We start from the raw sequence: 23989 nt of genomic DNA, 5'->3' as shown, positions 1-23989 counted from the left end.
CTAATTTCTCATCATGATTCATTAAAGATGTTATTTCCCAAATATATTTAACCTCTTCTTCAATCGAATACATCCCATGCCTTAATGTGACGAGTTACAGATGTTTATTTCCTGCTGTGTGAAGTAATAATCTCGTTCATATTAATTTTTTAGCTTTCTTTCATTTCCTGGTTGTTCAGAGTTCAAGAACTCGACCTTGCTAACTTGTACTGCTCTTAAGTTTTAGCATTCCTCATAGCCTTTATATTTTTTAAAATCCGTACTTTAAAAAGGTAGTCATGTTTGGCAGCCTCCAAAACTAATCTTTTTCTCAAATTTGTTTCTTGTGGGTTTTTTATTTTTATTTCTTGAGATCGGATTGATATACTCTCGGGCCCACCCACGGAAGGCGAGAACAGGCTAGTCCGAGAGAGTTTACCGTGTGTGAGAGAGTAACAGTGGTTACTACCCCTCGGGTTCACGGCAGTGGGACCCAAAAGTTCCCCGAAACAAGCGCCCAGAAAGCTGAAGACCAGAGGAGTCCGCCAGGTGACCGCAGCCCTGCCACTGACCTTCGGCGGCCGCGGCACTGGGGGCCCCGCCCCCTCGGGGCACGCAGTTGCCCCCGCCCCCACCTCCTCCCGCCCGCGCTCCGCACGCAGGCGCGTACTCCGCCGGCCCGTGGCCACGCCCCTCCGCGCCGGCCCGCCCCGGCCGGCTGCTCCGCCCCTAGGCGGTTGCTCCGGCGGCCGCCGCCCTCCCCCGGCCCAATGGCGCGGCTGCCGCGTCAGTGATGTGGAATAGTGCTCAGGCTCGTCCGGCCCCAGGCCCGCAGCCCATTACACCACCCGCCGCGGCAGTCGCTGCAGCCGCTGCAGCCCGCGCAGACGGAGGGCGGGAGGCTGCTCGGCGTGGCGGGGCGGGGCGAGCGGCGCGGCCGCACTCATTCCTGTGGGGCGCGGGGCATGGAGGAACTGAGCGGCCGCAGGCGGAGCTGGGCGGCGCAGGCGGCGGCCGGGACAACGGTTTCCATTTGAAGGGGGCGGCTGGAGCCCGAGCGGCCGGCGGCGGCGGCTGGAAGGACTAGCGACGGGCAGGTAGTGGCGGCGGCGGTGGCTCTGCCGCGGCCCGAGGCGCCCGCGGGGAGGCCTGGGCGGGAAGGGGAAGGAGGGCGTCCCGGGCAGCTGAAGGTGGCGGCGGGCTGGAGGCCGCCTGCCGGTCCGCCCGCCGGGAGGGGGTCGTGGTCAGCGGAGGACCTTGGGGAGGGGCTGCCCGCGTCCGCAAAAGGTCGAGGTGAAGGTTCTCTGAGGTGTGGGGACCTGCGACCCCTTGGGGGCGGGGGATCAACATGGGGCGGGCGAAGGGAGCTCCGCGGCGGCCGGATTTCCTGAGAGCCTCTCGGAGTTTTGGAGGCGAGAGAGCCGTGCGGAGGGGGGCTTGGCGCCGGCTGGCCGTGGCTGGTGGTGTCTGACTTTTTGTTCCTCCGCGACACCCCTTCTGGCCACCATGAGGCCTCCCGGCCTCGCGCCCTTGGCCGGCCCTCCCCTGCGGACGGGAGAAGGCGCCGTCCCGGACCCGCGCCTCACGCCCCTGTCGGTCGAACTCTCCCCGGGCGTGTGCGGCACCAAACTAGGGCGAAGCTTGGCTGGAGAGGAGCCGAGAAGCCGGGCGCCTGTTCGTGCGTAAAGGCACCATATGTAGCGAGGAGTCCGCCTCCCACCGAGCCGTTCGGGGGTGTGCGTACCTTTGTGTGTTCTTTTTCACCTTTTGGGCGGGGGGCGGGGGGGGTGGTGTCGGTGGCGTGGTAGCCCCTAAACTAGGACTTTTCCTCCCCACAGGAGTAGAAATGACGAAACACCAAAAGAAATGTTTTTTGCTTTTACCTATGACAAATTCAAAACTACTGTTTTGTTTCTTCCTTTCTCCAGTTTGTTGCTCTGGTTGTCAGATGTCGGAAGGCAACAGGACAGAACATACTCTCCGTGTTTTTTTGTGTTTTTTTTTTTTATTTTTTGATATCCGTCCTGGGGTTCTGTGATGAAAAGTGAACTTTGGTTCCTGTGACTCGTGCCTGTTGTCGATAGAGTTGAGCTTTGCATTGAGGGATAAATAAAAGCACCGCCTCCCACCTGGACATCAATGGATCTGAAGACAGCAGTGTTTAACGCAGCTCGCGATGGCAAACTCCGGCTTCTCACCAAGTTGTTGGCCAGCAAATCCAAAGAGGAGATTTCCTCCCTGATCTCTGAGAAAACGAATGGGGCCACGCCGCTCCTGATGGCGGCCAGGTATGGGCACCTGGACATGGTGGAGTTCCTCCTGGAGCAGTGCAGCGCCTCCATAGAAATCGGGGGCTCGGTCAATTTTGACGGTGAAACCATCGAGGGGGCTCCCCCTTTGTGGGCCGCTTCGGCAGCAGGACATCTGAAGGTGGTCCAGTCTCTGTTAAATCATGGAGCATCTGTGAACAACACGACTTTGACCAATTCAACTCCTCTAAGAGCTGCCTGCTTCGATGGCCACTTGGAAATAGTGAAGTACCTTGTAGAACACAAAGCTGACTTGGAAGTGTCAAACCGGCATGGGCATACCTGCTTGATGATTTCCTGTTACAAAGGACACAAAGAGATTGCGCAGTATTTACTTGAAAAGGGAGCAGATGTTAATAGAAAGAGTGTTAAAGGTGAGTTTCGCTTTTTCGTTTGAATTTTTGTTTACCACTTATTTTCTGGAAGTTTGGTACATAAATATAAGCAGTGATGTTGAGTAAGTCAACACTGACTTGTTTTGATTAGGTATCCCTTCCAGTATAACCTTGTTGATGTTTCTCTGTTATTTGATAACATTGAACAAGTGTAATAGAAAGACCTCTGTTACTATGTTAAGCAGCATTTTTTGTCTCTTTTTCGAATAACTCCTAATTGCTGGAACATGCGTTCTTCAAAGTTACAGAGCATGTTAATGGCAGTTGAGTCTGAGCCATTAGCTTGTATTTCATCTTCCTCAGAATATACTTCAATGTATTATGTTTTTCTTAGCTTTAATTTTTGTAGAACACTTTGGAGTAAAAACTATATTTAGTGAGTCATCTTGTTTATCTTAGGTCGGCATTTCTTTTGTTATTCTGTCAGGGAAGGCTAGAGCAAACTGACCTAGAAGGATAAGTATCAGTGGAAAAGGAGAAAAATCTGTTCCCTTATTCCCTATTTATTGTTTGGCCAAATTTTTTTAAATAAAGAATATGTATTTAATATAGCAAGAAAGAAAACATTTTTTTAAACTGCTAACAATACTGAGAGCAAAACAAGGATTAGGTTAAACAAATGTGGATTTGTTGGCTAGCAACAATGTAAATAACCTTTGTCCACAAAAGTTAAGGTTTACAATGGAGTATAATTTCCAGCGATTGTAATAAACTTAAAACAGCAAATGATAGTTTAGAATTTTTTTAAATTCTTAAAAAACAACTGTCCTGATACTACAATTTTTATACTTGAAGACCTGTTTTTCTTAAACATCTATTTATATAGCAGCAAAATAATTCACTGTCTAATGAAAAAAAACTATTAAAACTTAAAAGTAGCATACATACATGGTAAAAAAATATTCAAACAGCACAAATTGGTTTACAGTGTTTATAGTGAAAATTAAGTCCTATCACCCCTGATTTCTAGACCTCCAACCCACCCGTAACCACTATTTACTGTTTTTGTGTGAGTCCTAGAGATAGTCTATGCAAATACAAGGATATGCCTCTATATCAATCTCACCTTTCCTCTGTTAGTTGATACATACTGTTTTAAAAAAAAAATTCCAATTTATCTTGGATGTCATTCAACTCCAACACACATAGCTACCTCAGTCTGATTCATAGCTACACAGTACTTCATTGTATATAATTTATTTATCTATTCTCTACTGATGGACAGTTCTGTCACATCCAATACAAATAATGCTGCTGTAAATATTCTTGAACAAAAGTGTTGCACATTTGTGTGAAAGTAGCTGTATGATAAACACTTACAGGTGGAATTGCTGAATCAAAGTATATGTGCATTTATCACTGAATAGTGTCTGATTGCCTTTCAGACACTTTAAACTACACAGTTATGGGGCATATAGTTACTGGATATATTTATTGAAGTTAGTATCATCTTTTAAAAAAAGATTTGTTATTAAAGTGAATCAGACTCATTGTGATTTTTCTGAAAATGTTCTTCCCAGAGGAAATATAAAAATATCACAAAAATCCAGACATTTAGAGTTAATCCTTCCAAGATGTTTCTGAATTTCGTGAATAGATATATTATGCAATTTTATATTATGTCCTCTTCTATAGTCTGTTTTTAGCTTACTAGATGTTATCTTTAATACCATTAATTATAGCTCTTTAATTTCAATAGCTGCATACTCCAGTGGAATTTTATGTTGCTTCTAGCTTTTCAGTATGATATACATGTCTCTGTTAGCATTCTTATATATGTTTGCAACTGTTCCTGATTGTCTTTGAGATAGGTTGTTAGGTCAGAGGACAGCATGACTTTTTAAACACTCATCATTTTTTAAAAAACACTTATTTTTAATAGAACAAATTGCTGCTTAGAGACCATATTCATACTAGGAATGCTTTGAAATCATAACTAAAAGAGGGATAAAAGGTGTGGCTGCTTGTTTAGGCTTGTTGGATTTTTTGTTTCTTTGTTTTGCGTTTTTTATTTATCAGCCTAATGATGAACAGATTGTTTGTTAATAAGTTCATATATTTAAGTAAAATTGGCGTATGTTTTAAACTCTTATATATCATTGGAGAGATGAGTACTGGCACTATTTTCCTTGTGTTTTTCAAAGCTGCTTTATATATTCCTAGATATAGAATATTTGAGAGAACTATATTGTAAATAGCTCATTATTTTGTGAGCATTTTCCTTAATAAACTCTGAACAGTATTTAACTTGATTACCTTTGCTATTTTAGAAGAATATTCCTTTCTAATCACTATCGTATAGCTGTGTATATCCTTCCTCTTTTGGCCAATGGTCTGCTTAGTCTAGAGCAGCCCTGGGCAAACTACGGCCCGTGGGCCGGATCCGGCCCGTTTGAAATGAATAAAACTAAAAAAAAAAAAAAAGACTGTACCCTTTTATGTAATGATGTTTACTTTGAATTTATATTAGTTCATATAAACACTCCATCCATGCTTTTGTTCCGGCCCTCTGGTCCAGTTTAAGAACCCATTGTGGCCCTTGAGTCAAAAAGTTTGCCCAATCCTGGTCTAGAGTCATTTTTCCCCCAGTGTCAGTATCATATATTTATGTCTCTAAAAAATAGACATAGCCCCAATTTTATACACATACATATATGTGTATTTTATATATACAGGGTGTCCCAAAAATGTATATGCACTTTGTTCTTTGTTTTTTTAAAATTAAATCTCTATTGTTCAGATTATTATAGTTGTTCCTCTTTTTTCACCCCCATAACTCCCCTCCACCAGGTTCCCCTCCCACCCTCCGCCCTCACCCCCCCACCACTGTCCTCATTCATAGGTGCACGATTTTTGTCCAGTCTCTTCCCGCATCCCCCACACCTCCTCCCCCCCCCCCCCCCAAGAATAGTGGGTCCACTCCCTTTCTATACCCCTGATTCTATTATAATCACCAGTTCATTCTCATCATCAGATTATTTATTCACTTGATTTTTAGATTCACTTGTTGATAGATGCATGTTTGTTGTTCATAATTTGTATCTTTACCTTTTTCTTCTTCTTCCTCTTCTTAAAGGATACCTTTCAGCATTTCATATAATACTGGTTTAGTGTTGATGAACCCCTTTAGCTTTTCCTTATCTGTGAAGCTCTTTATCTGACCTTCAATTCTGAATGATAGCTTTGCTGGATAAAGTAATCTTGGTTGTAGGTTCTTGGTATTCATCACTTTGAATATTTCTTGCCACTCCCTTCTGGCCTGCAAAGTTTCTGTTGAGAAATCAGCTGATAGTCATATGGGTATTCCCTTGTAGGTAACTGAGTTTCTTTCTCTTGCTGCTTTTAAGATTCTCTCTTTGTCTTTTGCTCTTGGCATTTTAATTATGATGTGTCTTGGTGTGGTCCTCTTTGGATTCCTTTTGTTTGGGGTTCTCTGCACTTCCTGGACTTGTAAGTCTATTTCTTTCACCAGGTAGGGAAAGTTTTCTGTCATTATGTCTTCAAATAGGTTTTCAATATCTTGCTCTTTCTCTTCTTCTGGCATCCCCATAATTCGGATGTTGGCACACTTGAAGCTGTCCCAAAGGCTCCTTACACTGTCCTCGTATTTTTGGATTCTTTTTTCATTTTGCTTTTCTGGTTGGGTGTTTTTTGCTTCTTCATATTTTAAATCTTTGACTTGATTCTTGCGCTCCTCTTGTCTGCTGTTGGGAGTCTATATAATATTCTTTATTTCAGTCAGTGTATGCTTAATTTCTAGTTGGTCCTTTATCACAACATCGAGGGTCTCATTAGATTTCTTGAGGGTCTCATTAAGTTTATTGGCGGTTTCTAGAAAATTCTTGAAAAACCTTAAAAGTGTGGTTTTGAACTCTATATCCAGTAGTTTGCTTTCCTCCATTTCTGTCATTTGTATCCTGTTTCTTTGTCCCTGCATTTTTTATGCTTCCCTGTGTTGATAGAGTGGCTTTCTGTGCTAAGTGTCCTATAGGGTCCAGTGGCTCAGCCTCCCCAATTACCTGAGGTAGACACTCTTGGTGCACCCCCTGTGGGCTTTGTGCACAGTCTTGTAGTTAAGCCTTGATTGTTGTAGGTAACACTGGGAGGAATTGACCTCCAGGCCAATTGGCTGTGAGAACCAGCTGTGTCTACGGTGGGAGAACTTCTGTGCTGAAGACACCCTTCAGGGGCAAGACTTGCTTCAGTGGGGCTTTGGTGCTCACTGAGCCTGCCCTGTGAGTGTGTCCCCTATGGAACTGAGGAGATGTAATTGGATGGTCCCACTCTGACCACTGGGTACACTGGCTCTTGGATCTAAGGAGGCGCTAATCTAGCCTCTGCCTCTATATGCACTTTGAATAATTATTTATTCTAAAGGGTTAAATCTGAAAAAGAAACATCAATTGAGCTTTCAGCTGTTAAAGTGTGTATACATACTTTGGGGACATCCTGTCTATAATATATATTGCTCTGTGTGTGGTACTCTGCCTTTTCATGGTGCATTTTAATTTCAACAATTATTTTTAATGATTGTTGGGGCAGATTAAAGTACATTGCACCCTCTCTCTGATTCTGAAACTTCCATTCTCTGATGACCCACTCTCATTGGCTCTTCAGATATTTTTTTTTTATGGGTTAAAGGGTAATAAAAAAGCAGGGATCAGTTGAAACTGAGGCAGGAACACTGGAGAAAGATCCAAGAGAGCATCAAGGAGAATCCCCCCCCCACCCCACCCCATTTTTAATCCCATTTAGAAAATGGAAAACACTGATAAGACCAGGGATAAAATGGAGAGAGAGGAAGAGAGAGAAAAAAACATCAATGAGAGAGACATATCCATGGGCTGCCTCCTGCAAGCCCCCTCCTGGGCATGTGCCCTGACCAGGAATCGAACCAGTTACCTCTGGGTTCATGGGATGACGCTCAACCAACAGCTACACTGGCCAGGGCTCTTAGGAAATTTTATATGTCAGCTGTTTGAAATGATTTTGAAGAAAGAAAATGCCAATAGATTATGCTTTGCTTAAATATAAAATGTATGTGACTTCTATATTTCTTTACTTTTTAACATGCAGTTGGCATTTGAATATATTATTTAACCTCTATCCATTACTTTTTAACAGGCTGTTGGCATTTTGAGCATATTTTAACCTAATGTGGAATTCATTCATTAATTGAGAAAGCATTTATTGAGTCCCTCAGTGTGCCAGGCTGTTAGACTTAGGATATATAAAGATGAGTAAGACAAGATATCCAGTCTTGGATTCCCTGCCCTTGAGGAGCTTATAGTTTGATGGGAGAGACAGGTTCATAGCAGATACTTAAACCACAATATGCTAAGTGCAACAGCAGTGCTTTCTTTTTTTGGAAATACTTTATCCCTAAACAACTCATTCCCTTAGGGGACAGTGGGTTCCTCCTTTTCCCTTGGTATTCAAAAAGGGAAGAAAAACTTTGAAATATTTAGAGAAACTTCTCTAGTTTAGCCCAGCAGATTTTTGAGACAGGAGAGTTGTTTGCTATTTAAAACTACAGACCCTAAATCAGAAGCGATTATACAGGCCAGTCTTTGAGCTGTCACATTGATCTCAGCCCTATATAGTTGTCATTTTTGGCTTTCTTTTGTTCTTTTTTTAAAAATACGTTTTTATTGACTTCAGGGAAGGAGGGAGAGGGAGAGAGAGATAGAAATACCAATGATGAGAGAGAGAATCATTGATTGGCTGCCTCCTGCATGTCCCACACTGGGGATCGAGCCCACAACCTGGCATGTGCCCTGACTGGGAATCGAACCCTGACCACCTGGTTCATAGGTCAGTGCTTAACTGCCACGCCATGCCAGCTGGGCTCTTTTGTTCTTTATTATTATTTTTTTAAACTTAGAATGGGACTTTGCAGATCTATGGTAAAGTTACTTAAAGCCCTTCAGTTCTGCTTTTATACCAAAATTTAACTGGTAAACGAGCAGCTGAAAGTGATTGAGTACTACAGATCAATGGAACAGCTCTGAGTTGGAATTGGGGAGGCTGGCCCTAGAGGACACACCATCCTCATGCATGGGCCAGTCATTTTAGATACCCAAGGTAATTAGTAAACTGGTAATAAGATAATTACTGTGCATTTTCCGTAGGCAGGACATTGTGTTGAACATTGTGAAGGCTATGAGAAGATACAGGACATCACATTTGTTAATTGCTAAAGGAATGGTATAAATCTATGCTGTAGAATTTTATAAAAGTATACTTACCTAGACTTCATGGACAAGTTGAACTGGGCCTTGAAAGGATTGTTAGGGTTCAGATATGCAGAAGAGATTTGATACAGTTCTTAAAACTGAGGAAATGGCATAAGGAAAGACACATTGAGAAATATGCTTGGAAGGCCCAGGAATTGGAAGGTAGGTGTACTGTTTGGACTGAAGGGCTAAATTATAAAGAATATTGACTTCTAGGTAAAGATGTTTGATTTTATTTTTTTTAATTAAATCTTTATTGTTCAGATTATTACATTTGTTCCTCTCTCCCCTCCCCCCCCATAACTCCCCTCCTCCCAGTTCCCGCCCCACCCTCCGCCCTCACTCCCCACCCACTGTCTTCATCCATAGGTGCACGATTTTTGTCCAGTCTCTTCCCGCATCTCCCACACCCCTTTCCCCCCCAAGAATAGTCAGTCCATTCCCTTTCTATGTCCCTGATTCTATTTTAATCACCAGTTCATTCTGTTCATCAGATTATTTATTCACTTGATTCTTAGATTCACTTGTTGATAGATGTGTATTTGTTGTTCATAATTTGTATCTTTACCTTTTTCTTCTTCTTCCTCTTCTTAAAGGATACCTTTCAGCATTTCATATAATCCTGGTTTGGTGGTGATGAACTCCTTTAGCTTTTCCTTATCTGTGAAGCTCCTTATCTGACCTTCAATTCTGAATGATAGCTTTGCTGGATAAAGTAATCTTGGTTGTAGGTTCTTGGTATTCATCACTTTGAATATTTCTTGCCACTCCCTTCTGGCCTGCAAAGTTTCTGTTGAGAAATCAGCTGACAGTCGTATGGGTATTCCCTTGTAGGTAACTGAGTTTCTTTCTCTTGCTGCTTTTAAGATTCTCTCTTTGTCTTTTGCTCTTGGCATTTTAATTATGATGTGTCTTGGTGTGGTCCTCTTTGGATTCCTTTTGTTTGGGGTTCTCTGCGCTTCTTGGACCTGTAAGTCTATTTCTTTCACCAGGTGGGGGAAGTTTTCTGTCATTATTTCTTCAAATACGTTTTCAGTATCTTTCTCTCTCTCATCTTCTGGCACCCCTATAATTCTGATGTTGGTATGCTTGAAGCTGTCCCAGAGGCTCCTTACACTATCTTCGTATTTTCAGATTCTTTTTTCATTTTGCTTTTCTGGTTGGGTGTTTTTTGTTTCTTCGCATTTCAAATCTTTGACTTGATTCTTGCGCTCCTCTAGTCTGCTGTTGGGAGTCTGTATAATATTCTTTATTTCAGTCAGTGTGTGCTTAATTTCTAGTTGGTTCTTTATCACAACATCGAGGGTCTCATTAGATTTCTTGAGGATCTCACTACATTTATCCGCAGTTTCTAGAAAATTATTGAAAGACCTTAAAAGTGTGGTTTTGAGCTCAATATCTTGCATTTCTGACATTTGCGTCCTGTTTCTTTGTCTCCGCATTTTTTTATGTTTTCTTGGTGCACTCCCTAGTGGTCTTTGTGCGCAGTCTTGTTGTAGCTAAGCCTTGATTGTTGTAGGTAATACTAAGGGGGATTTGACCTCCAGGCCAAGTGGCTGTGAGAATCAGCTGTGTCTGCAGTGAGAGAACTTCTGTCCTCTTGGGAGGTGCTCATCTAGCCTTTGCCTGAGGCTATCCGGCAAATGCCTCTGTGCAGGGCTTGGGCGGGGCGGGGCAGGTCGCAAGGGATCAACAGGGCTGGCGAAGCGAGCAGTTATGGCTGCTCTCAGTCCTGTCCCCAGGGGCTCTGCCTCTCAGAGTCCCAGCAACCGCTGCAAACCTCGGAGAGAAAGCTGCCTTCGAGTTCCGACCGAAGCCAGACAGTCCTGCTTCTCCCGTTTGAGTCTGGGTCCCTAGAGACTCGCCCAGATCTGGAGCTCAGAGTCTGAGACTCCCTCCCGATTGAAACAGACAACCACGCCCTCAGCCACCAGCCCGCTCCGCATGCACTCCACACCTTAGTATTTGACTTCAGGACTGTGCCTCCCCTTAGTCTCGGTATGCTATTCTCTTTCCTCCTAGTTGTAGAACTTCCACTCAGCCAGCCTCCCTGTGGTTCTGGATGATGTCCGTTCCGTCTTTTAGTTGTATTTTTGAAGTGGTTGTTCGAGGCAGCAAACTCCAGCGTTAACCTATGCCGCCATCTTGGTTTCCCTGATTTTATTCTTTATGCAGTGGTAAGCTAGTGAAAGTTTTCATCAGAGGAATAACTGAGATTTTTTTATAGAAACTCATCTAACTACATTCTACTTAGCTCTTTGAGGTTAGATGCTTGGTGTTTGTATCCATGCATTAGAAAGAGTATCTGGTCCATGATAACTATTTAGGAAATAGGCTTGTTGAATGAATGTCTTGGATTTAATAGAAGAAAGATTATAAGTTACTTGATAGCAAGGACTCTGTCTTGTAGTCCTTTCAATATGGAAATAAAAACATGCGTGAAGAATTGTCAGTAATTGTGAAAAATGGGTGGTACAGGTGGAATTCTATAGGGTTTAGAAAAGGGAGAAATCCACATAGGCTCATGTTAAGTGTAGCTAGCATGTAAGGGTTTGTAGAGAGCTAGTTCATGCAGTGTTTTTATTTTATTGAAACTTTCTAATTTATATGTAAGTATAAAGAAGAATACATTGAATCACTATATACTTATCACCTTGCTTCAACAATTATCCACATCTACCAGAGTTTTAAAAAATGTGTATTCTCCTCTCCTTTTGTTTTCTGCAGTAGTTTAAAGCAAACCCCAGGCAATACATTATTTCTCTCCCAGAGTATAGGCATTTTAGTGTATAGATGTATTTCAGTCAAGAAAATTTTAAAAAGGGAAAGATTATATATATATAATCCATGTTCATTCTTTTCCCTCTTGTATCTCCTTGCACACTTCCCTGTATCCTCAGGGAACTTGTTATCCTAGTTGGAAAGCTAAGCTGTAGATGATGTGTAAATTGAGTTCAGTAGGAAAATAGTGGAGATTGGATTTTGAAAAGTGAATTCTCACAGAATTGAAGTTGAATTGAAATGAATAGATCATTTGCACTACTGCTATTTCAAAAGCTGTAGGCAACACCACGAATTGAAGGCAGAGATTAAGTTTTACTTAATGACTTGTGGGTACATGTGGTTCTCTCACTGAGTTCATCTGTATCACATTTTTCTAGATTGATGAATTAAATTTGTTTAAAACAAAATTCTGGAAGCCCTTGGTATTCTAGAGATTTATGCTACTGAGACATCAGGAATCTATGTGTTGGAAGATGGAGGTGGAAGTGGTGGAGAGGCCCAAGTAAAGAAGTTACAAGGATGCAAATCTGACTGAAACATCTCTTTTTCTTTTTTCTCTTCCTTTGGGAAGAGCTACAGTTGAATAGAGTGAACTATCGAGACCAGAAAGGAAATTTTAATGAAGTTAGAATTATAATGTTGATGCTTTTATCAAGTTTCATTGTGTAATTTTTATCAAATTACGCTATTATTAGTTGTTTTAGTCCTGATTCCTTAGCTCGAGTGTGCTTAGCCTTGAAAATTCTACTTATTTTCAAGAGCCATTTCAAAGGCAATTTTTCATCCCTAGTTGAACTGCTTACCCCTTTCCCCATCTTTACAAGTAGTTCTCTTATGGAAGCTTAGTCCCAGCTACAAAGTTGAAGAAGAATGATGCCAAACACAGTAGGCTAAAGAGGTCCTATTTGTAACAGATGTGGGCATTTCCAGACAAATCTGTTAAAATGAAAGACACTTTAATTGCTGCTTCTATAAGTCAAAACTTACCAAAAACACAGGTACTTTGACTTTAAAACAGCTTTCACATACCATTCACTGACTTAAAGTGTATAAATCAGTGGTTTTTAGTATGTTCACAGAATTGTGCAACCATCACCACAGTCACCTTTTCACCCCCACCTACACCCTCTCAAAAAAACTCCATATCTATTAATATTCACTGCCATTTTCCCCCTCCTCCCTCATCCCCAAATATTACTGGTTTTAGACAACCAGTAATATTTCTGTCTCTGTCAATTTATCTGTCCTGGACATTTCATATAAATGGAATCATAATATTGGTCTTCTGTGACTTCTTTTATTTAGCATAATGTTTTCAAGGCTCATTTGTTTTGTAGCATTTCAGTACTTTATTTCTTTTTATTGTTGAATCCACTATAGAGATATGTCACATTCATTCATAAGTTGACGGACATTTGGGTTGTTTCTATTTTTTGGCTATTAGGAATAATGCTGTTACGAATATTCGTGTAGAAATTCTAAGGATGTATGTTTTCATTTCTCTAGCATAGGTAGGGATAGAATTGCAGGGTCACATGGTGACTCTCTGTTTAACCTTTTGAGGAACTGCCAAGCTGTTTTCCAAAGTAGCTGCACCATTTTACATTTCTATTAACAATGTAGGAGGATCCATTGTTTACATACCCTTACTAATAACATTTGTTATTCCCCTTCTTTTTAAGATAGCCATCTTAGTGGGTGAGAATTGTATCTCATTATGGTTTTGATTTTTATTTCTCCAATAGTTAATGATTGAGTATCTTTTCATATGCTTATTGGCCATTTGTATATGTTCTTTGGGGAGTGTGTACATATCGTTTTAAATTGGGTTCTGTATCTTTATTACTGAGTTTTAAGAGTAATTTATATATTCTGAATACAAGTTCTATAACATATAACTTGAAACACTTTTTTCAACATTTTGTGGATTTTCATTCTTTTGAAGATATTTTTTTGCAGCAATACTGATTATATTTTGCAAACTAATTTAAAAATATTCGACTGTGGGTCATTTACTTAGATTTGACTTAAACAAGAAAATTGGTAGGAATAGATTTCAGAGTTTACTGATACTCTTTACTAGATAAACAGGAACTTTTCTGTGGATCAACTGTGTAATCTAGTTGTATAATATACCCTGTGTCTGCTATGGCATGTAAGTATTTAAATTTAGAGTAAAGAAGAAGAGTGAAGTTTTGTTTCTATATGGTGTAAAATAGGGCCATGACCTAACTCTCCTTTTAAACTTATATTTATATCACTTGATAGCGCTATTAGATATGTTAGCTATATGACAAATATATATATAGTAAGTCCTCACTTAATGTCATCGATAAGCGACTTTAAGCAAAAGAATGTACAATGAAACCAGTTTTACCTTGGGCTAATTTTTATAAACAAGAGTTAAGTTCCTAGGACATCTCATCAATGTTATAATTAAACGATGATGAATGAAACAGTGTTATTTGAGGACCTGCTGTATAAGATTCTTTCTATTTTCTTGCTGCTCAATTAGCAAAGGACAGCAGCATAGGCACCATTTGGAACTACCTCTAGATCACTGACTCGGGTCTGCATTTTACTGTGATCCTCTGGTGTTTGTACACTGAAGTTTGAGAAGAACAACTTTATGTGACTTATACTAACAAACAGAAAACTTGAACTATGTGAAGACTTTATAGGCAGTGGAATCTGTTGAATTGATATTGCTAGAAAAAGTAATTTAAGTTATAACAAACATTTTGTATTTGTTAAATGTTTTATTGCCTTATGAGGACAATTTTGTTTCATTAAAAAGATAAATTCTGTTTACTCTTTGGGAGTGGTTTAGAAATGGACTGAATTCTGGTTCTGGTAAGTAATCTTACCCAAATTGAGATATTTATAAATGCTCTATTGAAGTTTGTCATAATTTAAGTTGTTAATTGATAACATTCAGTTGCAAACAGTCATTTATTTATCATTTAGTTAAACCCAAACCATCTGGTTTGGAGCCAGGAAACTCTTGGGATCCAAAATAGTTTTCACTCAAAATACTAGTATGTTTCAGATTGCTTATTTAAAAAAAAACTTGATCACATTGCTATGCACCTAAACTATTACAATTCAGCATGAATTCCTATTTTTTCTGTGCCTGCTATTGAGAGATTACAGGTCTCTTTAAAATTATAACAACTAAGATTGGCCCTTTAGGTCTTCTTAATGAATACTACCATGTTTTAATGCATGAGTACTTCCCATAATTTCCTTCCCTTAATAGCCATCTCAGAAGTATCACAATGAATATGGCTACTTAAAAAAACACACACACAACACACACAAAAACATTTTTATTTTAAAAAAAATTTCAGAGAGGGAGAGAGAGAAACATCAATGATGAGAGAGAATTGCGGTCAACTGCCTCCTGTATGCTCCCTACTGGGGATTGAGCTTGCAACCAGGGCATGTGCCCTGACTGGGAATCTAACTGTGACCTCTTGGTTCATGGGTTAACACTCAACCACTGAGCAAAACTGGCCAGGCAAATATGGCTTCTTTTTATTCTTCTAAACATTCTTAACACTATTTCTATGTTAAGTTATATAGTTGAAAATTAATGTATTTGGATCATACTATTTTAACTTCTACAACAATACTTTAACTGAGTTAACACTTAGGGTACTATTATCTTGAGTTTTAAGAATTGTCCATTTAACAAATATGTATTTTGAGAAATCATAAAAATTTTCCATTATGAATTCAGTTTCAGAAATTTAATTTTTTCTCCAAATTAAATTTTTCTTAATTGAGAATTATATAATACAACACTTACCTGTTTTTTAGATAAAGGTAAGTTCATTTAATATTATTGCTTAATATCCTTAATTTTATCTAAGATGCCTGGTAGTAATTTTTGACTTTGTTTTATATTTTCATTGTCTTTCTCTAAGGATACAAAAATAAGACATTAAACGGTGAAGATACAAAATTTTTGAAAGTGCGCTTATTGAATTGTGGGAACATTTGTAAGGGGCATGTAAACCAGAAAAAGTGCCGGAATTAAATTTTTCAAAAGTGCTTGATATATATTATTATGCACCCAAAGTTTAAGTCAACGAAGTTACCTAACTAAAATTAAATATGATTTTATTGGTCTTTGGCATGTAACTTAGCATAGACTAGTCACAATATAGTAACTTATTCAGCTTGTTATATTTTTTGCAAGAACTTGCATTTAATACTTATAGCATATCTAACACTCTTTAATGAAACAACTGATAGAACAAAATATACAGCCATATCTCGTCCTATTGCATTTCACTTTATTGCACTTTGCAGATACTGTTTTTTTACAAATTGAAGGTTTGTGGCAACCCTGCATCAAGCAAGTCTGTTGGTGCCATCTTTCCAACAGCATTTGCTCACTTTGTGTCTCTGTGTCACATTTTGATAATTATCTAATATTTCAGACTTTTTCATTATTATATTTGTTATGGTGATCTGTGATCATTGATTTTTGATATTACTATTAAAATTCTTTTTGAGTGCCACGAACCATGCCGATATGATAATGAACTTAATAGATAAATGTTGTTTGTATTCTGACTACAACACCAACTGACTGTTCCCCTATCTCTCCTTCTCCTGGTGCTCCCTTGTTCCCTGAGACTCAACAGTATTGAAACTAGACCAGTTAATAACCCATTAATGACCTCTAAGTGTTCAAGTGAAAGGAACAGTCACAGGCCCCTCACTTTAAATCAAAAGCTAGAAGGCATGTCAAAAGCTGAGTTAAGTTGAAAGTGAGACCTCTTTGCCAGTTAGCCAAGTTATGAATGCAAAGGAAAAGTTCTTTAAGGAAATTAAAAGTTCTCCAGTGAGCACAAATTATAAGAAAGTAAAACAGCCTTAAATGCTGATCGGGAGAAAGTTTTAGCGGCTTGGATAGAAGATCAGACCAGCCACAATGCTCCCTTAAGCGAAAGCCTAATCCAGAGCAAGGCCTTAACTTTCTTTAATGAAGAGAAAGAGAGAGGTGAGGAAGCTGCAAAGAAAAGTTTGAAGCTAGCACAGTTTGGTTCGTAAAGTTTAAGGAAAGAAGCTGTCTCCATAACATAAAGGGCTGATGTAGAAGCTGCAACAAGTTTTCTGGAAGACCTAGCTAAGATGATGAAGGTTGCTACATTAAACAACAGATTTTTAATGTAGACAAAACAGCCTTCTATTGGAAGAAGATGCCATCTAGGACTTTAATAGCTAGAGAGAAGTCAATGCCTTTTGCCTTATTTTAAGAAATTGCCAGTCACCCCAACCTTCAGCAACTACCACCCTAATCAAGAAGCAGCCATCAACATCAAGTCAAGGCCCTCTGCCAACCAAAAGATTACGACTTGCTGAAGGTTCAGATGATGGTTAGTATTTTTTAGCAAGATATATTTTTAAGTTAAGGTATGTGCATTGTTTTTATAGACATAACACTATTGCACACTTAATAAACTATAGTATATTATCATAACTTTTATATGCACAGGAAACAAAAAAAATCATGTAACCCGCTTTATTGTGATAATAGCTTTATTGCAGTGACCTGGAACCAAACCTGCAATATTTCTGAGGTATATCTGTATACAGTAAATATAATAGACAACTTATCATTTACTAATCTCAGAAACGAACATAAATAGACATGTCATAAAAGAAAATGAAGTTTGTGAACAGACATGGAAAATGTTCTATATAAGTAGGTATAAAGGTAATATAAATTAAAATTCAAAGATTGATTCCAGTGCTAGAAAGAATACTGTAAAATTGGAACTTTTGAAATATTTTATAATTCCTTTGAAAGTGAATTAAAGGTGTGTTAAGCTATCACACGTTTGTGATTCTGTTTTAAGGTCGGCATTTTTTTGTTATGTGTTTATTGAAGTATAATTTATATATAAATAAAATCCACCCTTTTTAGTATATAGTTCTATAACTTTTGACAATTATATACTATAATTTAACTGTAATCAACCCCTCTTCCAATACACACTCCCTGGCAATCATTGGTCTGTTATCTGTCCTTACAGTTTTTAGGCACTAATTCTAATAGTGAAAATTCAGAAACAGTGTGTATGTCCACTAACAGGAAAGTGTTCATATAAATTAGATGTCCATTAACAGGGAAGTGTTTATGTAAATTATGACATGGCTCCTTATTTGTACTTTCACCATAAAGATATTAAGAATTATTAAGTAGTAACTATGTAGTTCATGTAGTAACATAACATGAAAATATGACCAAGATGTAGGAGAAAAGCATGCAGTAGTTGTATATGTACTGATTACAACTTTATCAACGCATACTATGTAAAAGAGACTTGGAGACATGAAACAAAAATTATGGTTGCTTTAAAATTTGTTTTTTTTAAGCCTCTGTTTTCTAAACTTCTAAATAATGCTATAATTTAGAATTTTTTTAGGGTTTCCAGGGCATGAAAGTCATGGTTTGATATACTTACGTTGTTAGAATATTAACTAGATGCCCTCAATTAAGAAGATCCCCTTCTTAAGATTTTACTTTTTAAACTTCTGTATCTTCTACTTTTTAATCTTCTGTATCTTCAAACTTCAAAAAGTTTGAATCACTTTTTGTGATATAAAGTATTAAAAATGTAACAATCTATCTCAGCTTTAACAGTGTCCTAACTGCTATCTGGGATATAAAGGAAATATAGGATCTGTGTACTTTAGGAATATGGACAGTTTAGGTAAGAAAACCTATTTCTGAAGCAGTGACATTATACTATTATAAGGTATTGCATAATCTTATAATAGTAGATGCAATATGAATACCTACCAGAATGAGTTATACATTTATTTACCAGGCTTTCTCAACATGGCAGATTGATACGATATAACTAAGGAGGCCTCTTTGAGCAGCTAAACTTCTTGGTGAAACTTGAAGGACAAGCAGTTAAAAAGATGATAGCATATTACAGGAAAAATTAAGAGCAGAGGTTTGGAGGTGGGAGTGAGCAGACTATTCCTGGTGTTGGGAGAGATGCTTAGGATGGAGTGATGTGAAGCATAAGCAGAATATCTGCGTTATGGATGGCAGGTATTAATAATGTCTTTTTAAAAATATCTATGTTTTATTGATTTTATAGAGGAAGGGAGAGGGAGAGAGAGATAGAAACATCAATGATGAGAATCATTGATTGGCTGCCTCCTGCACATCCCCTACTGGAGATCAAGCCCGCAACCCAGGCATGTGCCCTTGGCCGGAATCGAACCTGGGACCCTTCAGTCCACAGGCCGACACTCTATCCATTGAGCCAAACCAGCTAGGGCTGGTAATGTTTTTTGAATTAGGGCAGGTGTTGGCAAACTGTGGCGCAGGGGTCAGATCTTGCTTACTCCCTTTTTTTGGATTGCCTGAAAGTTAAGAAATGGTTTTTATATTTTTTAATGGTTGGAGAAAAATCAGATGAAGAATAATAATATTTTTTATGTGAAAATTACAGGAAAATCACACTTCAGTGTCCATAAGTAAAGTTTTGTTAGAAGAACACCATGTCCATTAATTTAACATACAGTAGTTCCCTCTTATCTGAAGTTTCACTTTCCATGGTTTCAGTTATCCAAGATTAACCATGGTCTGAAAATATTAAATGGAAAATTCCATAAGAAACAATTCATGAGTTTTAAATTACACACTGTTCTGAATAGTGGAATGAAATTTCTCACTGTCCCGCCTGGAACGTGAATCATTCCTTTGTCAGGCATGTTCATACTGTATATACTACTCACTTGGTCACTTAGTAGACTTCGGTAAGCACATTGCAGTGCTTGTATTCAAGTGACCCTTATTTTACTTAAATGGCTCCAAAGTGCAAAAGTAGTTTAAACATTATCATAGGTATATATGAGTAGGAAAAAACAATATACTGTGTGGGGCAAAAGTAGGTTTACAGTTGTGAGGATGTGAAACATAGTTTATTGTATTATTATTTCTAAATTACTGTATTATTTTTCATATGAACAACTGTCCTCGGTTTCAGGGATTCACTGAGGATCTTGGGATGTATCCTCTGTGGGTAAGGGGAACTACTGTATTGCCTATGGAGCCTTTTAGACTTATGGCCTACAAAGCCTAAAACACTGCTTAGCCCTTTACAAAAAAACTTTGCCAACTCTTTGCCAAAACTTTGGGCTAGATTCACAGTGCAACATTCATAGTTGAGGTAATAAGAAATGAGGCTGGAGAGGTAGGGTAGGAAGAACTGTTTTTCAGTCTTTATTTTTTTAAAAAATATATTTTATTGGTTTTTTTTACAGAGAAGAAGGGAGAGGGATAGAGAGTTAGAAACATCGATGAGAGAGAAACATCGATCAGCTGCCTCCTGCACACCTCCTACTGGGGATGTGCCCGCAACCAAGGTACATGCCCTTGACTGGAATCGAACCTGGGACCCTTCAGTCCGCAGGTCGATGCTCTATCCCAGGGATGGTGAACCTATGACACGCGTGTTAGAGGTGACACACGAACTCATTTTTTTGGTTGATTTTTTTGGTTAAATGCCATTTAAATATATAAAATAAATATCAAAAATATAAATCTTTGTTTTACTATGGTTGCAAATATCAAAAAATTTCTATATGTGACACGGCACCAGAGTTAAGTTAGGGTTTTTCAAAATGCTGACACCCCGAGCTCAAAAGGTTCGCCATCACTGCTCTATCCCCTGAGCCAAACCTGTTAGGGCTATTTTTTATTTTTATATTTAAAATATATTTTACTGATTTTTTTACAGAGAGGAAGGGAGAGGGATAGAGAGTTAGAAACATCGATGAGAGAGAAACATCGATCAGCTGCCTCCTGCACACCTCCTACTGGGGATGTGCCTGCAACCAAGGTACATGTCCTTGACCAGAATTGAACCTGGGACCTTTCAGTCCTCAGGCCGACACTCTATCCACTGAACCAAAACGGTTAGGGCTGTTTTATGTGTATTCCCACTAATCACTGTCTTATGTGTATTCCCACTAATCACAATTAAGCTTTACTTCATATACCATGACTTCCTCATAGATTTCTTCCTTTTTGCCCTCCCACAGATGGTGCGTTGAGAATCAATGCTGTAGAATTTCTAAAGCCATCTTAAATTTTCAGCTATTTCCTTACAGGAATCATGAAAGCTTTAGAGTTGGAAAGTAATGTGATTGGTGAGAGTTTTATTATGCAGTTTGACTTATATTAGGTACTAGAGTCCCAGTATATGAAATTCGTGCACTGGTAGGGTCCCTAGCAGCCGCTGGGTACTCCCTCCCTTCCCCTGGCTAGCCTTGCCCCCTGGTCAAACTCCTGGACAACTCCTGGTCGAGGGGACAATTTGCATACTACTCTTTTATTATATAGGATAACTTATTCATTGGAATCTAGCATTTAAAATATGACCAATCCTGAGAAACGAGTGGTATTCTGAAATGGTGATTGGGAAATGTAGGTTTATGTTTTACTGCTAATGTCTCTCTTTTCTATTTGTAGAGTAAGTTTCTCTTCTCTCCTTTGTGCAGTTATTAATATAACAAAGGGGCAATAGTTAAATAAAATTTAGGAAAATAAAACATTCTGTGCTAGCATGTTGATACCTTTTTCTTCATTATTTCTGCTTTTTCTTATTTGCTTTTACTTCCTCTGGTTTTAATCTATTGTCTTTCCCCTATAACTTCTTGAGATGGAAACTTAGGTAATCTTTTAAAAGCCTTCTTCTCTAAAAGCACAGTTTTAGCCATATTCTACAAGATAATGTGTTCATTATCATTCAGTGAAAAGTATTTTCTATTTTCCATTGGAATTTCTTCTTTGACCCGTAGGTTATTTATAAATTTGAAATATATGGAGATTTTCCTAGTTTTTTGTTTTTTTATATCTAACTTGTATTGTGAATTGAAAACATACTCAGTGATTTCAGTCTTTTGACATTTGTGTGAGACTCATTTTATGGTCCAGGATATATGATCAATATTTATATACACTCCATGTATCCTTGGGAAAAAATGGTATTTTATGGGTATTGAGTTCAGTGTTCATTTATATATGTCAGTTAAATCAAGTTTGTTAATTGTGTTCAGATCTCCTATATCCTTATTGGTTTTGGTCTTTTATTCTGAGAAAGGTGTGTTCAAATGTACTGTGATTGTGGATTAGTCTCATTTTCCTTGTAGTTCTGTTGATTTTTGCTTTCTATAATTCAAACATATGTTTGTAGATGGAAACATTTAGAATTTTTATGTTATTTTGAATTTTATATCATTTACAAAATGTTTCTTAAAGTTTACTTAGTCTGATCATTTAATATCAGACAGCTTTCTTATGATTAGTTTTTGCATAGGAGATAAATATTTTTTCCATCTTTACACTTCAACCTTTTTCTTTCCTTGTATTTAATGTGTGTCTCTTATAAGGAGCATGTAGTTCAGTTTTATGTGTTTATATTTTTAGTCTGACAGTTTCTGTCTTTCAATGGGAACTTGCAGTTTGTTTGCATATAATGTAAGTACTAATATATTTGGGTTTTAATCTCCTAGCTACTTTTTGGTTTTTATTTGCCCTACTTGTTTTATATTCTTTGCCTCTCCTTTTTTCCTTTGCTTGGATTATTTTTCATTTTATTTTTTTTCTCTATATTAAGAGAATATGTAGTAATTACATGCATAACCATCATTATTTTAGTGGTTACCCTAGATAGTTCTACTTTGTCTTATCAAAGGCTAACATAAAATTTCAAATTTTACCTCTTTCAGAAATCTTAGAATACAGAGTGCAGCAAAAGTAGTTTTATAGTTGTTTATATGGAAAATAATGCAATAATTAATAAATAATAATACAAGAATAAACTGTTTTGTGTAGTCACAACTATAAACCTACTTTTGCCCCACTGTAGTTTAACTCCAAATACCCTTCTTACTTTTCTGCTATTGCTGTCGAGCATTTTATTTACATATGTATTTCAAGCCCTATAAGACATTATTTTTAAAGTCAATATTTATTTAGTATTTTTAGAAATTACCCTTTTTGTTGATGTTTATGACCACATCCCCAGGCTTTCATGTAGCTCATCTTCTTTTAGCCTAAAGGATGCCCTGTAGTATTTAATCTGCTGGTAATAAGTAGTCTTTGTTTTTCTCTTGCTTTTGTTTCTCACCTGAAATGGTATATTATTTCATACTAGGGGCCTGATGCACGAAATTCATGCAAGAGTAGGCCTTCCTTTCCCTGGCTGCCGGCACTGGCTTCCCTCTGGTACCCGGGACCCAGGCTTCCCTCGCAGCCCAGGCTTCGTTCGGAAGGATGTCTGTCTAATTAGCATATTATGCTTTTATTATTATAGATGTATTCTTTTTTAAAAATCCTCACCCAAGGATATGTTTATTGATTTTAGAAAGAGGGAAGGAGAGGGAGAGAGAAAGAGAAACATCGATTAGTTGCCTCCTGTATGTGCCTGGACTGAAAATTGAACCCACAACCTTTTGGTGTATGGGATGACACTCGAGCCAAACAAGGGCTAGTTCATATTTCTTTTTTATTTATTTTAATTTATTTTAAATTTTATTTTTTTGTTTAGAGTATTACAAATAGTAGTACATATATCTCCTTTTTTTTCCCCATTGACCTTCCCCCGGCCTCCCCTACCTCCCGGCACATGCCCTTACCCCATCCCCCCAGTGTCTTGTGTCCATTGGTTATGCTTATATGCATGCATATAAGTCCTTCGATTGATCTCTTACCCCCCCCCCCCCCCAACACTCCCCAGCCTTCCCGCTGCAATTTGACAAGTCTGTTTGATGCTTCTCTGCTTCAGTATCTATCTTTTTGTTCATTAGGTTATAATGTTCTTTATTATCCATAAATGAGTGAGATCATGTGGTATTTTTCTTTCACTGCCTGCCTTATTTCACTTAACATAATGCTCTCCAGTTCCATCCATGCTGCTGAAAATGGTAAGAATTCCTTCTTTTTTATAGCAGCGTAGTAATCCATTGTGTAGATGTACCATAGTTTTCTAATCCACTCATCTGCTGATGAGCATTTAGGCTGTTTCCAAATCTTAGCTATTGTAAATTGTGCTGCTATGAACATAGGGGTGCATATATCCTTTTTGATTGGTGTTTCTGTTTTCTTGGGATATATTCCTAGAAGTGGTATTACTGGGTCAAATGGCAGTTCCATTTTTAAATTTTTGAGAAAACGCCATACTATTTTCCACAATAGCTGTCCCAGTCCGCATTCCCACCAGCAGTGAAGGAGGGTTCCTTTTTC

General features: G+C 38.4%; 1 protein-coding gene across 1 annotated transcript in view; it reads left to right on the top strand.

The window, feature by feature from the left end:
• Positions 1–743: 743 nt before the first annotated feature.
• Positions 744–23989, top strand: part of FEM1C (fem-1 homolog C) — a 36198-nt gene continuing 12952 nt past the window's right edge. The window contains exons 1-2 of the mRNA XM_081090199.1: positions 744–1076; positions 1908–2662. Of these exons, the coding sequence (XP_080946325.1) occupies positions 2119–2662 (544 nt within the window). The 5' untranslated portion in view covers positions 744–1076; positions 1908–2118. The remainder of the gene's footprint in view (positions 1077–1907; positions 2663–23989) is intronic.

The sequence above is a fragment of the Myotis nattereri genome (genome assembly GCF_964212035.1).
Source record: "Myotis nattereri genome assembly, chromosome: 4".
NCBI lineage: Eukaryota > Metazoa > Chordata > Mammalia > Chiroptera > Vespertilionidae > Myotis > Myotis nattereri.
Note: the sequence above shows the minus strand (reverse complement) of the source record. Positions and strands in the feature narration are given on the sequence as shown.